A 14496-nucleotide genomic window follows, 5' to 3' on the forward strand; every position below is an offset into this window, starting at 1 on the left:
TAGTAAAGTTACTGGTATGATTAACTTTTTAAACTTTACCACATCATTCGCCATTTGTCCAGCTGTGGACATCTTATGGTTGGGATGACGACATCCAAACTTAAATAAACCGGCCAAATGCGAGTCAGACTCGCGCACTGAGGGTTCCGTGCACGGGTATTTTTTTCAACAATTGCACGATAAATCAATAACTATTATACATAAAAATAAATAAAAATCCGTTTTAGAATGTACAGGTAAAGCCCTTTCATATGGTACCCCACTTGGTATATATAGTTATCTTACTTTGAAAATTGAAACACATTTTAATTTTTTTTTCTGTGGGGCCATTAAATTGTGAAACAAAAAAAAAACAACAAAAAAAACCGATGAGTATCAATAACGTAAAAAATAATTTAATTTATTACCGAGTATAATGTATACAAGAGTTAATATAGTTTTATACTAACATTTTTTGGATTAAGCTCACGTTTGAGGTGTGTTAAGTCTGCTTAAACTGAGACTATGGTCTAAACTCTTAACCCTTCTCAATCTGAGAGAAGAGTGGCGCTCAGTAGTACGCTGGTTATGGATCGTTGGTGATGGATGAGACAGCATAAAGTAGGCAGTGCTTGGACGCCTTTATGAGGTGCACGCGACGGGTTATATGGTTATTTGCGAACAGGGTGAAATATTGCTAGTTTGAAAACGATTAATTGCTATTGAACCTACCATTAGCTCAACCAAGGGTTATAAATCTTCAATGGGCTACCCTATATTTCAAGTGTCGGTAATATTATGCACTACCCTTTGTAACCCGAGAGCCCGTGGAAAGTTATAAGGAGGCGTTTGATAAGAGCTACCAGAAGTTTTATTGCGTTACCTTTGTTTAGTAAACTAGACCTATCATTTGGACCTCTAAAAATCCAACTATGATAGGTATTTGAACCATTCGTAGACTTAAAACAGAAAATGAGCATGAATTTACCTATTATGTAAGTCTTAACGCTGTATATAGAATCTATTGCCTGTATGCAGATTTTCCTTATAAAAGATTTTCAGGAATTCTGCCCGAGTGACGTCGGATGGGTTAGCTAGTAAATAAATAAAAAATTAGTCAAGTGTGAGTTGGACTCGCTCACGGAGGGTTCCGTGCCATCGTACAAGATAATTGTTTTAATTTTCCTTGAAATTTTTATTATCTTGTTGTCATAAAAACACACGTTCTGTGAAAATTTCACTTCTCTATTTATTACGGTTCACGAGCTATCTACAGCCCGCTGACAGACAGTCAGACAAGCGGACGGACGGATATCGGAGGCTTAGTAAGTAGAGTCCCGTCGCGTTAGCACCTTTCGGGTACGAATCCCTAAAAAGCTACTTTGGTATCCGAATAATTTCATTCACCGAAAAACCGTTAAACGGATTGTTCGTTCTTTAACTCGATTAAAATAACTTTTGTTCAAAAAAAAGTCCGTAACAGCTAAATTGCATAATCTCCATTTTCACGGAACACCGAGCAAGTTTAATTTTTTGGTAAAAATCTGCAACTAACCAAAAAAAAGGTAATCAATTTATTGTGTGTCAAATAAAATAAATAACGTGTCAAACGCCTCTCGATGTATCCTATTCAGACAGCAGTGTTTTTTAACCCCCGACCTAAAAAGAGGGGTGTTATAAGTTTGACGTATGTATCTGTGTATCTGTCTGTGGCATCGTAGCTCCTAAACTAATGAACATATTTTAATTTAGTTTTTTTTGTTGAAAAGTGGCTTACTCGAGAGTGTTCTTAGCTATAATCGAAGAAAAGCGGTTCAGCCGTTTGAAAGTTATCAGCTCTTTTCTAGTTTTCTTATAGAGGTTTTTGTGTCGGAGGTTTTTTAAATTTTGAGTTATATTATGATCGAATGCAAGCATTCATACAAGTTTTTAATATTAGTTAATTCGGTCTGTGAGCGATGCTCCGAATCAGAGATATTCTCATTTTTGGAAACATACAATCATACATACAATCAAATGGGATGCAGTGCGTCGAGAGCCTTATCTTATAAAATAAAAACTTAGTAATAAGCTAGGCTGATTCCTATTTCCATCACACTAATATTATAAAGGCGAAAGTGTGTGTGTGTGTGTGTGTGAGAGTGTGTGTGTGTGTGTGTGTATGTTACTCCTTCTTGCAAAAACTACTGGACGGATTTGGTTGAAATTGGGAATGGAGATAGATAATATCCTGGATTAGCACATAGACTCCTTTTTATCCCGGAAAAATCAAAGAGTTCCCACGGGATTTTGAAAAACCTACATCCACGCAGGCGAAGTTGCGAGCATCGGCTAGTAATAAATACAAAATAGGCTATAGAGAACTGTAATACATTCAAATACCGTCTAACAAAGTGATCCTGCAGAGGTCCGTTTTTAGCTTTTTAGTACGGATCCATAAAATATACTAGCACCAGCCAGACGTACAATAAACAAAATTCATTACAGTATGAGGGTAGAAATAAAAAAATGCCATAAATAAACAGCGGAACAGCAAACGGGCTATAAACTGGGCGGAAATATATTTTGGACTGCATTTTTAATAGCTCACATTGCGGGCGAACTAAAGTGTCGATACCACAGACAGACTTTCAGAGTTCTGGCACAGTTCATGACAGTAAGGGAACTTCAAACATAACGTCCAGTCTTCGACGTCACTGGCAGGCAAGTAGTCAAAGTCAAAATCAAAATCATTTATTCAAAGTAGGTACAATTGTACTTACTCCTTTTTTTGTCTTTGGTCAGAATTGTTAAATTTATACGATATAGTGGTGATAATTACGTAACTTAAAACTAAAGCTACGAGGGTTTCAAACGCGCCTTAGCCTGAGAAGATTAGGTTAGTTTTTTTTTAAGGGGATGATCCCCTACTAAACACCCTTAAAGTTTAAAAAGTTTATGGGTGTCTGGCTGGGGCTTGCCAAGATACTAAGTGTCTGGCAATTTATGACGAGATTTCTAATAATTTTCAAAAGAAAAAAAAAAAAAAAATTAGACTCTACATTTTAACGTAAGATTTTTTACACATTTATTACCTGTTATCTCCCAAAGCCATCATGATCCAAACTTCATAGTCGCTGATCGTTTATCTCCCTGTGTTGGGGACAATACGCAGAAAAACTTTTAGCTTTTATAAAATAACGAAGGTCTGGCACGCTCTGGCTTTCTCTCTAACAGCGAATAGGAACCCAGATTTAAGAGTTTCGCATTCACAGTATATCTTAATCCATTAACAAGAACTATGCAATCTTTACATACCGTAGTTAACCACGAAAGTCAGCTCAGTAAGTTTTATTTGACGTAGGTATTTTGTTTTTAACCGACTTACGAAAAAGAAGGTGGTCTTCAATTCGGTGCGTTTTTTTTAATTAGACACTTTACTAACCGAATCGCAGAACTTATCACACTTCACACTATCACACTAATATTATAAAGACGAAAGTTTGTGTGTAAGTGTGTATGTATATTTGTTACTCCTTCACGCAAAAACTACTTGATGGATTTGGTTGAAATTCGGAATGGAGACCGATAATATCCTGGGTTAGCACAAAAGCTACTATTTATCCCGGAAAATCAGAGTTTTCGTGGGATTCCAAGAAACGTAAATCCATCCGGACGAAATCGCGGGCATAGCTAGTAAATACATAACTCTAAACTGCTGGTAGTGTGATTGCTGCTTAATAGTTTACATTGCAGACTAATCTATTGGAGTTTGGAGTAGGTACGTTTTTCAGTTTAAACTGGTGATAAATACGCTAAAAGTATTTGCTCTTTTTCATAGCGATTTACAAAGTAGAGTAGCTATCAGGAGTGTTTTCATACAACAATTTTAATCCCATGTTTTGTTTCGCTTTTTGAGTATGTACCGACTAGAAACATTATAAGTACGTAAAGTGTTAATTAATTAAAACAAGTGGAAATTAAAAAAAAATTGGATGTCTGTAAAGTCGGTTTACTGACGATAGTTGAACGTGACAACAAAGGCCGATTGTGCTTCTTTGTCGCTCGTTCCGCGCTCTCGCTTGCACTTCAAGCCTTACATGGAACGCCTCAGAGCGAGGTAACGCCGCATGAGTCATGTTTTTTCGTGCGTGCAGCCGGCTCTATCGAATTATAAGACGTTGTCACGTCAAAAAAAAGAACACCCCCGACAAGTGAAGGTTACAGTAACTAGAAAAGAGCTGATAACTTTCAAACAGCTGAACCGATTTTCTTGGATTAGGCAACGTCCACATTGACAGCTTGACATTTGTCAATTGACACAATATTATGAACCTAACGGTAAGTTAACCTTCTTTTCTACAAGAAAACTAGGAAAGAGCTGACAACTTTTAAACGGCTGAACCAATTTTTTTGGATTAATTCTGTGATAACTTTTCGTTGGAGACTGTTGTGGTGTGTGCGCTTTGTATTTGTGTTACCTTTTGTTTATTGTTAATATTGTGTGCCTCCATAAAAAATAAAAAATAAAATAAAAAAATAAAAATTATAGCTGAGAACACTCTCGATCAAGCCACCTTTCAAACAAAAAAACTATATTAAAATCGGTTCATTAGTTTAGGAGCTACGGTGCCACAGACAGATACACAGATACACACGTCAAATTTATAACACCCCTCTTTTTGGATCGGAGGTTAATAAGCTTTGCCATAAAAATACCCGCAATATTGAAATGGATATCACTGTCTTCGTAAACGAATAATATTTATCTAAATATCCTATCCCATTTTATTTCTGTAGGCATGGGTTAGTTTACTTGTAGAAAAAACATCTTATCTTGTAAAGTGTAGAGAGGTCAGAATACTTAACCATTACAGTAAAAGGTTGAAAGGGGTGGTATGACCTATTAAAACCAGGCCATGCCTACCACCCTCAATGCCAGTAGCTACTAATTTTACTATTTTAAAACACCAATTAAACTGTCTATATTACATTCTATACTCTGTGTATACAATCGTTAGAAACAAGGTTCACTGTAAACATATTATTGTCTAATTATTATCTGAGTAAACGGTTAGTGGCTTGTTTATCTAACCTAGCCTAGATTTTGTAGACCTAGAGTAATTGATGAATGGTTTATTTCAAGTATTTTACTGCAGTTTATTAACCCCCGACCCAAAAAGAGGGATGTTATAAGTTTGACGTGTGTATCTGTGTATCTGTCTGTGCCTCACAGCTCCTAAACTAATGAACCGATTTTAATTTAGTTTTTTTGTTTGAAAGGTGGCTTGATCGAGAGTGTTCTTAGCTATAATCCAAGAAAATCGGTTCAGCTGTTTGAAAGTTATCAGTTCTTTTCTAGTTACTGTAACCTTCACTTGTCAGGGGTGTTATAAATTTTTAATTTACATCTTGTGTACTATGTAGAGAAAAAGTAACAGTTGCTAGCACATTCACCCCGGGTTCACACGTCTATGGGCATATAATTTTATTTCTATAGTTATTTCCTGGTCTACATAATAAATCTTCGTCATAAAATTTCCTAAATGATGACGTAACCCGCATTGAAATTCTCGAGGAAGTTTAGAATTTAAGCGATTATACAGACAATGGTTGATTACGACTTTGTTTTATCCGATTTGGAGATAATAGGGCCTTACGTTATTAATTTATGATAAGAAAAGATAAAGGAGAAGAGAGATAAGAGAAGAGAAATCATTAAGATAAGGAAATAATGTAAATGCAAATAAAACTTAAGAGCTAGTCTTGTTTGAAAGTACCTACATAATATTACGAAACCCTAAAATGCGATATAGAAACAACGCATGGGCGCCCATTTAATTAAGCCCCGACCCAAAAAGAGGGGTGTTATAAGTTTGACGTGTGTATCTGTGTATCTGACTGTGACATCGTAGCTCCTAAACTAATGAATCGATTTTAATTTAGTTTTTTTTATTTGAACGGTGGCTTGATCGAGAGTGTTCTTAGCTATAATCTAAAAATATCGGTTCAGCCGTTTGAAAGTTATCAGCTCTTTCTAGTTACTGTAACCTTCACTTGACGCCAGACTCGATTTATAAGTATGCTTCCACCCTAACCCTCTAGATCCAGTATCCAAACAGCTGAATAAGCCTTTATTCCCTTAGGGTTGTAACTTTTTTTTTTTTTTTTTTTTTTGTTGACGCTGGGGAATGCATTTACGCATCCCCCCCCGGAGGGAGGGTATGTGGGACTCGCCAGCCGAGAGGCGACCGGAATACCCACTAAACCCCAGCGGCGCTACTGCGCGTCGCCTGGCGACTGGGTCACGGGAACGGCCGAAGCAAACAACCGCGACCCAGCCAGCGACGTCTGCCAAGGCAGACCCTCCACCGGGGACCTACTCGGTCCCCATCGACGCACCTCCGGGACGCACCAACGAAGTGCGTCCCCCGACCTTGGGACGCGCACGTCGCCCGCGTCCCATCCTCCGCTTCATCCACTGTGCCCTCTGCTAGTCAGAGGGACACGCGGAGAAACCTCCCCCCCTGCCAGGTCATTAGCCATAGCCAACAATATCTCCGAAGAGAAATTATTAGCCATGTTACCGGGGCGCACCGGCCCGAACACTGCTCTTCCCCTCGGACGCATCCAAAAGGGACCAGCAGCATCCAGGCACACTGGGAGGTTACCTGGCTGGCGCCCCAGGGTTGTAACTTGTTTCTTTGGATAATTAAGTTGAAAATTGAGGGTTGTAACTTGTTTCTTTGGATAATTAAGTTGAAAATTGATTTTCTTTGTTCGCAGGTGAAATACGCGCCGAAAGTGAAGATACGGATTAAATCCGGGAGGCGGATACCCGAAGGACAAGACGTCGTTATAAGTGAGGCTTGATTTTTGATTAATTTAAAATTAGATTTCAATATAAAAAAATATGGTTAAAAACCGATCACTTGCGAGTCGAACTAGCACATGAATTGTTCAATCTCAATTTCAATCAATTTATTGCAATTCCATAAATCCGTAATGACCATTGTATAAGGGCCTTTGCACACCGCGTTTTTTAAACGCTCCGTTGACGCGCGTTTTAGAAACGTACGTCGACGGTGCGCTTTTATCCTACAGAGCAGTTTGATGTCGTTTGTATCGATACACACGCGCGTTAACATCGCGCTAGTATCGATTCAAATGCACGACACCGGCGCGTCTGTATCGCTACACACGCGCATCTGTATCGATTCAAAGGTTATACAGGCTGCGTCTGACTCGCGTGCGTATCGCGACTGTATCGCTACAAACGCGCGTCAACGACGCAAAAAAACGTGGTGTGCAAAGGCTCTAAGATATACCTAACACTTTTTGCTAGGTGTTTGGTCACAATTCATGCTTTTCGAATTTTCGCCTTTTGCTATAAGGACAAGGAGGGTGAAGGAAATAATATTTGATATTTTGATGCGTTCTCAAAATGTATGCACTTTAGAATCCGTATAAAAGGTGTTAAAGCACTGTACCAAATTTAGTTAAAATCGGTTACCGAGTGTTGATAAGAAACAATAACGCACTTTCCGATTCATACTCACAATATTAATAAAGTACGGAAGTATGGAAAAAAAAGAAAAAAAGAAAAAAAAAAAGAAAAATTTGAATATGAATTGAATTTTTTAGTTTAAGCATACTTACAGTAATTTTTTATTCCACAGGCTGCACTGCTGATGCAAATCCGGGCAATCTGACTTTCAGATGGGTTATGAACGAGTCAATTATTGGGAATAGTTCGGAACTGGTGAGATATTGAAGTGTTTTATACATGTTTTTAACCCCCGACCCAGAAAGAGGGGTGTTATAAGTTTGACGTGTGTAATGTGTATCTGTGTATCTGTCTGTGGCCTCGTAGCTGCTAAACTAATGAACCGATTTTAATTTAGTTTTTTTTTGTTTGAAAGGTGGCTTGATCGAGAGTCTTCTTAGCTATAATCCAAGAAAATCGGTTCAGCCGTTTGAAAGTTATCAGCTCTTTTCTTGTCAATGTAACCTTCACTTGTCGGGGGTGTTATAAATTTTTAATTTACACTTGTTAGTGAAAGTTCTTCACACTGTTGGAGACAGTAGATTTGACATATATCATAATTATAACATATCTAATGTAGAAACAAGGAAATAACTGTTACTAGACAAGTGCTAAAAAACATTTACAAGACATTTCACCCCGATTGGTGGCCTTATTGGGTGACAGAAGGGCTGGCTAATTTTTTGAGAGACGGATCAGCCTGGCTGTCCAGCGCGGAAATGCAGCCAAGTATTCTTGGCACCATTCCACGTGGGCACTATTTGTATGCTAATTAGATAAGGCTAGCTTTAAGTTTCATTGTAATATTTTCACAAAAAAAAAGTAGAAAATCTACGTTACGGGTCTATTCAACGCTCCGCTCAAAATACTGGACGGATTGGGGTGAAAGACGAGCAGAGAGCTATTATGATTTAGACATCTGTTAAGAATTTTGGATTTTTTGAAAATTCAGCCCCTAAAGAGCTAAAATAGTCACACAGACAAAGTCTCAGTCATAAACTAGTTCTGAATGAAACCAGTTTTCAAGTCCTCCCAACTAAATTTTCTTGCGGAACTTGTCAAGATGTTGTTAAGAGATTTTAAACTCGAAAAATTCGCCCGGAGAATTTCATTCAGCAATTATACTTTTAATTTTAATGCCTTGGCTTCGAGGATTTGTTTTATTTGGATTTTGGGAGATATAGGAATAGTTTAACGGTTATGTACTTCATCTTAATAAGTGTGTCTGTTTGTCTGTCTATCTTCTACCTTTTCACGGCCCAACAGTTTAACCGATTCTGACGAAATTCGGTACAGGGTTAGCTTATATCCCGGGGACGGACATAGGCTACTTTTTATCCCGGAAAATCAGAGATCCCACGGGATTCCCAAAAACCCATCGGCTTAACCGATTTGTAGGAAAGGTACCGAGATAGCTTGCATTTCTGTAATTGACATGGGCTACTTTTTATCCTGGAAAATCAAATAGTTCCCACGGGATCTTTAAAAACCTAAATCCACGCGGAAGTCGCGGGCATTCTCTTATTAACTCTGACTTCTATACAAGAAAAGTAAACAATCCTTGGAATCCAATGTCTTCCCTTGAGGCTTGTACAATTAAGCAAATATAAAAAAAAAGGAAATGGTTTAGGTAAAGTTTCAGAGATCTGTCAGCTAAAAACAAAAAACTTTCCCCTAATTGAATAAAACAGTTCTCGAATGTACGCTGCCCAACTAAGCCTTCTTACGGGGGACTTGACAACTTGTCGCTATTAAGAGATTGAGATTTAAACTCGAAAATTCGCCTCGAGAATTTAATTTAACAATTAAAGTTTTTATACGGTAGTTTCACAATTCTGCTCTATATTTCCAAGTTATTGATATAAATAAGTATAATTATTGCTTATTATAATATTATGCTATTTCAGTACTAGCAGTGTTCTAGTCTTCTAGGCATGCAGATAGCTATTATGTAGACATCCGATAGGTACCTAAGGATTTCTGAAAAAAAAAACCGACCAAGTGCGAGTCAGACTCGCGCACCGAGGGTTCCGTACGCGGGTATTTGTTCCGACATTTTGCACGTTAAATCAAATACTATTATGCATAAAAATAAATAAAAATCTGTTTTAGAAAGGTACAGGTAAAGCCTTTTCATACGATAACCCCACTTGGTATAGTTATCTTACTTTGTAAATTGAAACACATTTTATAATTTTTGTTTAATAATGTAACCACTTTACGGTTTTCAGATTTATTCCTTTACTTGTGCTATAAGGCCTAAGAAGAGGTTTTCTTGACAGTCAAGACGGACGGACGGACGGACAGACAGACAGACATACAGACAACAAAGTGATCCTATAGGGTAATCCGTTTTTCCTTTTGAACCCTTAAAAATAATTGGACACTATAGGATTGGTCGGTCTTCCGTTCCTAGATTATACAAGTACACATAATATATATACATTTTATTTTGTAGTAACATTTACTAATGCTTTTTTATATACCTATATGACGATTACGCCAAAATACTTTGCGACACAACACAAGTTGTCATAGGATAAAAACAAAAGATTTACCCTAATTGAATAAAAATAAAACAATTTCCAAAGGTATTTTCTTGAACTAAGCCGTACTACGGAAGTTGTCAAGTTGTCGCTAAAGAGATTTAAACTCGAAAAATTCGTCGCGAAAATTTCATTTTGCAATTATAAGTACTTTTAATTTCTCAGTTTAACAGTTTTGCGAACTGTTTTTTAATATTTCAATTACTTGATTCCTCGATTACTCACTCTGCTGCTACTTTGTGCTTATAAAAAGTGAATATTTTTCGAATTTTCAGGAAATAAAGCCTTAATTCTTAATAATTAACTAAGCTAATTTGTTTCTGATTTTTTCGCGAATTCTGTTTGTTTTTTAGAGATTCGTCCAAAAGTTCTATGGTTTGGAAATTAATATTTTTTTTTAATCACACTTTCACACTAATATTATAAAGGCGAAATTTTGTGTGTATGTATGTTTGTTACTTCTTCTACAACTACTGGACGGATTTGACTGAAATTTGGAATAGAGGTAGATATTATCCTGGATTAGACATAGGCTACTTTTTGTCCCGGAAAATCAAAGAGTTCCCACAGGATTTTGGAAAAATTAAATCCACGCGGGCGAAGTCGCGAGCATCAGCTAATATGAGTATAAAAAGAAAAATCCTGACTCATCAACGCCCAGCCCAAACTCTTGAATCTTGAAAACTGAAATTTTTCACGGAGCTTCAGATTTATTCCTTTATACTTGTGCTATAAGACTTACCTACCTGCCCAATTTCATGTTTCTAGGTCAACGGGAAGCACCCTATAGTTTTTCTTGACACGACGGACGGACGGTCGGACAGAGATAGATAACAAAGTGATCCTATAAGGGTTCCATTTTTCCTTTTGAGGTACGGGACCCTAAAAAAAACACTTTTAATACAACTTTTAGCTATTTTAATAACGCATGTTATTTTGTTACAGAAAATAACGAACATTTCCCGCGCTTACAACGGGGCAGTTCTGAAGTGCATGGTCTTCAACGAGGTCGGAAAAAGCGAGGAGACAGAAATCCTCGAGATTACTTGTGAGCTTATTTCCTTGTGCATTTTCCGTTTAAATAAAAAAATAGAAATTTAATAAATATTTTGTAGAATCGTGCTTAAAAAGTGTAATGTTTTTTATAACTTTCTTATAATAAAGTATCGTAGTATTATTATTACAAATACCTAACAGGGCTCTCTCCGTCACTTACTCTATACAATCGTAGTTCCAATTTCATTTGAATATTAAGCAACCAAAGTCCATGAAATGCAGACATATTCTAGAAACTAATATCTGTGCCTGTGGTGTTTTAGATTTTTCTAAAAATATGTAGTTTTAAAATTACAGGGGCTCAAAGACTTGTATGTGAATTTTTAAGACCGCGTAACTTTGAAACCGAATATTTTAACAGAAATCTGGAAAACCACAGACATAGATATTAGTTTTTAGAATATGTCTGCACATGGACTTTGGTTGCTTAATATTCAAATGAAATTGGAACTACGTTTGTATGGAGTGAGTGACGGAGAGACCCCTCTTAAAAGAAAACGTAACTCGCTAGGTACAGTTATTATAGCCAAAGTGCACCTTTCTCAAGAAAATGTTTTTCATGCTGCAACTTGCGTTGCTAAATTTTCTGTAAAATTAACAAATATTTCAGTGACGATATGCCATTTAAAGAGACTTTAATTTCCATATTTTGTGATCTGTTATTTTGCAAATATAATATTAATTATTAATGAACTAGACAAATATATAAAACAAAAATAATATTCCTATATTTTTTCCGTTCTAATATTTTTATGATCTAGGAATTAATCGCAATATTATCCCAAGAGAATTTGTACCATTATAATGGAATGGGGTCTCGACCCTCAGTAATGAGAAATAAGACCAATAAAGAAAGATTTTTTCCGTAGATCCCCCGTCATTCAGGAGCTACCCGAAAGACGTAGAAGCGGAAGTGGGCAAGCAAGTGACACTGAGCTGTGATGTCGATGGGTTTCCAGCACCGGAAATAAGATGGCTGCACTATGAAGAAGACACTAATATCGTAAGTATCTATAGCACTAGATGATGTCTACAAATGAAAAGAGCAACCGCCGAGTTTCTTGCTGGTTCTTCTCGGTAGGCATTCCGAATCAGTGGTACATTATTTTGGCGATTCGAAAGCACTAGTAAAAGTTTACTGGAATAAAAATATATTCTGTTCTATTTTATTCTATTCTAAGTCTTCATCCGCATGGATTAGGGTTCTTTAAAAATCTTGTGGGAAATCTTAAAGGCGAAAGTTGGTGTGTGTGGGTGTATGTTTGTTACTCTTTCACGCAAAAACTACTGGACAGATTTGGCTGAAATTTGGAATAAAGATAGATCATAGCTTGGATCAACACATATTCTACTTTTCATCCCGTAATCCTTGTAAAATCCATAGTTCCTGTGGGATTTTGTAATCATTGTATATCTACGCGGACGAAGTCGCACGTATCATCTAGTGAACCGATAATCAAAGTCAAAATCATTCTTTTTGGACAGCGAAGGCTTAGTAGTAGGGGCCCGTTGGCACTCTCAGGTATATAGGCGAATTTAAAGAAAACTGGAACATTCATCCATCGACAAATCCATCGAAATCGAAATCCATGCTAAAGTAGATATCACACTCACACTATATAATATTATCAAGGCGAAAGTTTGTGTGTATGTGCGTATGTGTGTATGTTTGTCACTCATTCACGCAAAAACTGCTAAACAGATTTAGCTGAAATTCGGAGCGGAGATAGATTATACCCTGGATTAACACATAATCTACTTTTTATCCCGGAAAATCATTGGGTTCCTTTGGGATTTTGGGGAAACCTAAATCCGCGCGGACGAAGTCGCGGGTACCAGCTAGTATATCGTAATAAGATCGTTCTGAGCTAATAAGCAACATTCTTGACTAGGTACTAGAGAATTAATGAGAGCCTTTACATTCTGAGTACCAGTTCAGTTCCGCTCCAATAATGCTGCAATGTTCAAATTGATAACTTTCAGAGAGGCTCCATTCAATATCGCAGATTTATTACCAACAGACTTACCTACATACTGTACCTTGTATTTCAAGAGTTTGTAGAGGTATTTAGTACAAGTTTCACCTATACACTAGTTTATGTACACTTCACTAATATTACAAGTGGTAGATGCTTTTGACGATTCAAAAGTACTTGTAAAAGTCTAATTGAATAAAAGTATTTTGAATTTGTAGGGTTTGTAAGTTTGAATGTAGGCAGGAAACCACTCATTCGGTCTCAAAAATTGTTTTATCAATAGATAACTGCGTTAACCCCGAGTTTTGTAGGAATTTTGTAGATACGTTTTCGAATCCAATATTAAGTATCTCTTTTTTATTGCAACACTAGAGGATGCCCGCGACTTCGTCCGCGTGGATTTAGGATTTAAAGATCCCGTGGGAACTATTTGATTTTCCGGGATGAAAAGTTGCCTATGTTAATAACAGGGACGCAAGCTACCTCGGTACCAAATTTCATACAAATCAATCAAGTGGATGAGTATTTAGGAATCCCGCGGGAACTGTTTCTTTTCCGGGATTAAAAGTAGCCTATATCCTTCCCCGGAATATATCCTAAGTCTGTACAAAATTTCATTAAAATCGGTTTAGCGGTTGAGCCGTGAAAGCGTAGCAGACAGACAGACAGACAGACAGACACTCTTTCGCATTTATAATATTATAGTATGGATTAATGTGATTGATTGGATAATATCAAATGAGACACCAAACTACGTTTATTTGGAGGTCACACGAATGATCTCCTCTTGAAATGCTACGTTTTTTAAATCAAAAGAGTACCCCCAATTTAATTCAGAATTCTCCAAACATTATTCACTAGGTAAGGTAAGATTGCATTATTTAGAAACCTTATTTATAAAACAAATTATAGACAAGTGTAAATTAAAAATTTATAACAGCCCCGACAAGTGATGGTTACAGTAACTAGAAAAGAGCTGATAACTTTCAAACGGCTGAACCGATTTTCTTGGATTATAGCTAAGAACACTCTCGATCAAGCCACCATTCAAACAAAAAAAAAACTAAATCAAATCGGTTCATTAGTTTAGGAGCTACGATGCCACAGACAGATACACACGTCAAACTTGTAACACCCCTCTTTTTGGGTCGGGGGTTAAAAATAATAGGTTGCCTAAAACTAAACATGACTTTTTAACTACACGTTCGCCAACATTCACTTAGGAGCTTTATCAAGGTTTTTCTATACACGCTAACGTCATTTTTTTCCACTTATGAGGTACAGTAGGCATTTACTTGAATTATAATTACTACTCAGTGGTAAATGTCTGTCTGTACATATCACACTATCACACTAATATTATAAAGGCAAAATTTTGTGTGTGTGTGTTTGTATGTTTTGCTCTTTCACGCAA

At 36.9% G+C, this 14496-nt stretch overlaps 1 protein-coding gene across 2 annotated transcripts in view; it reads left to right on the forward strand.

Annotated features, from left to right (window-relative positions):
- LOC123878001 (irregular chiasm C-roughest protein-like) overlaps positions 1–14496 on the forward strand; it is a 173462-nt gene that overhangs the window by 128647 nt on the left and 30319 nt on the right. For both annotated transcript variants that reach the window (XM_045924977.1, XM_045924978.1), the window contains 4 exons: positions 6745–6820; positions 7638–7720; positions 10996–11098; positions 11976–12109. In XM_045924977.1, coding sequence (XP_045780933.1) covers positions 6745–6820; positions 7638–7720; positions 10996–11098; positions 11976–12109 — 396 coding nt within the window. The remainder of the gene's footprint in view (positions 1–6744; positions 6821–7637; positions 7721–10995; positions 11099–11975; positions 12110–14496) is intronic.

Source organism: Maniola jurtina, chromosome 25 (assembly GCF_905333055.1).
Source record: "Maniola jurtina chromosome 25, ilManJurt1.1, whole genome shotgun sequence".
NCBI lineage: Eukaryota > Metazoa > Arthropoda > Insecta > Lepidoptera > Nymphalidae > Maniola > Maniola jurtina.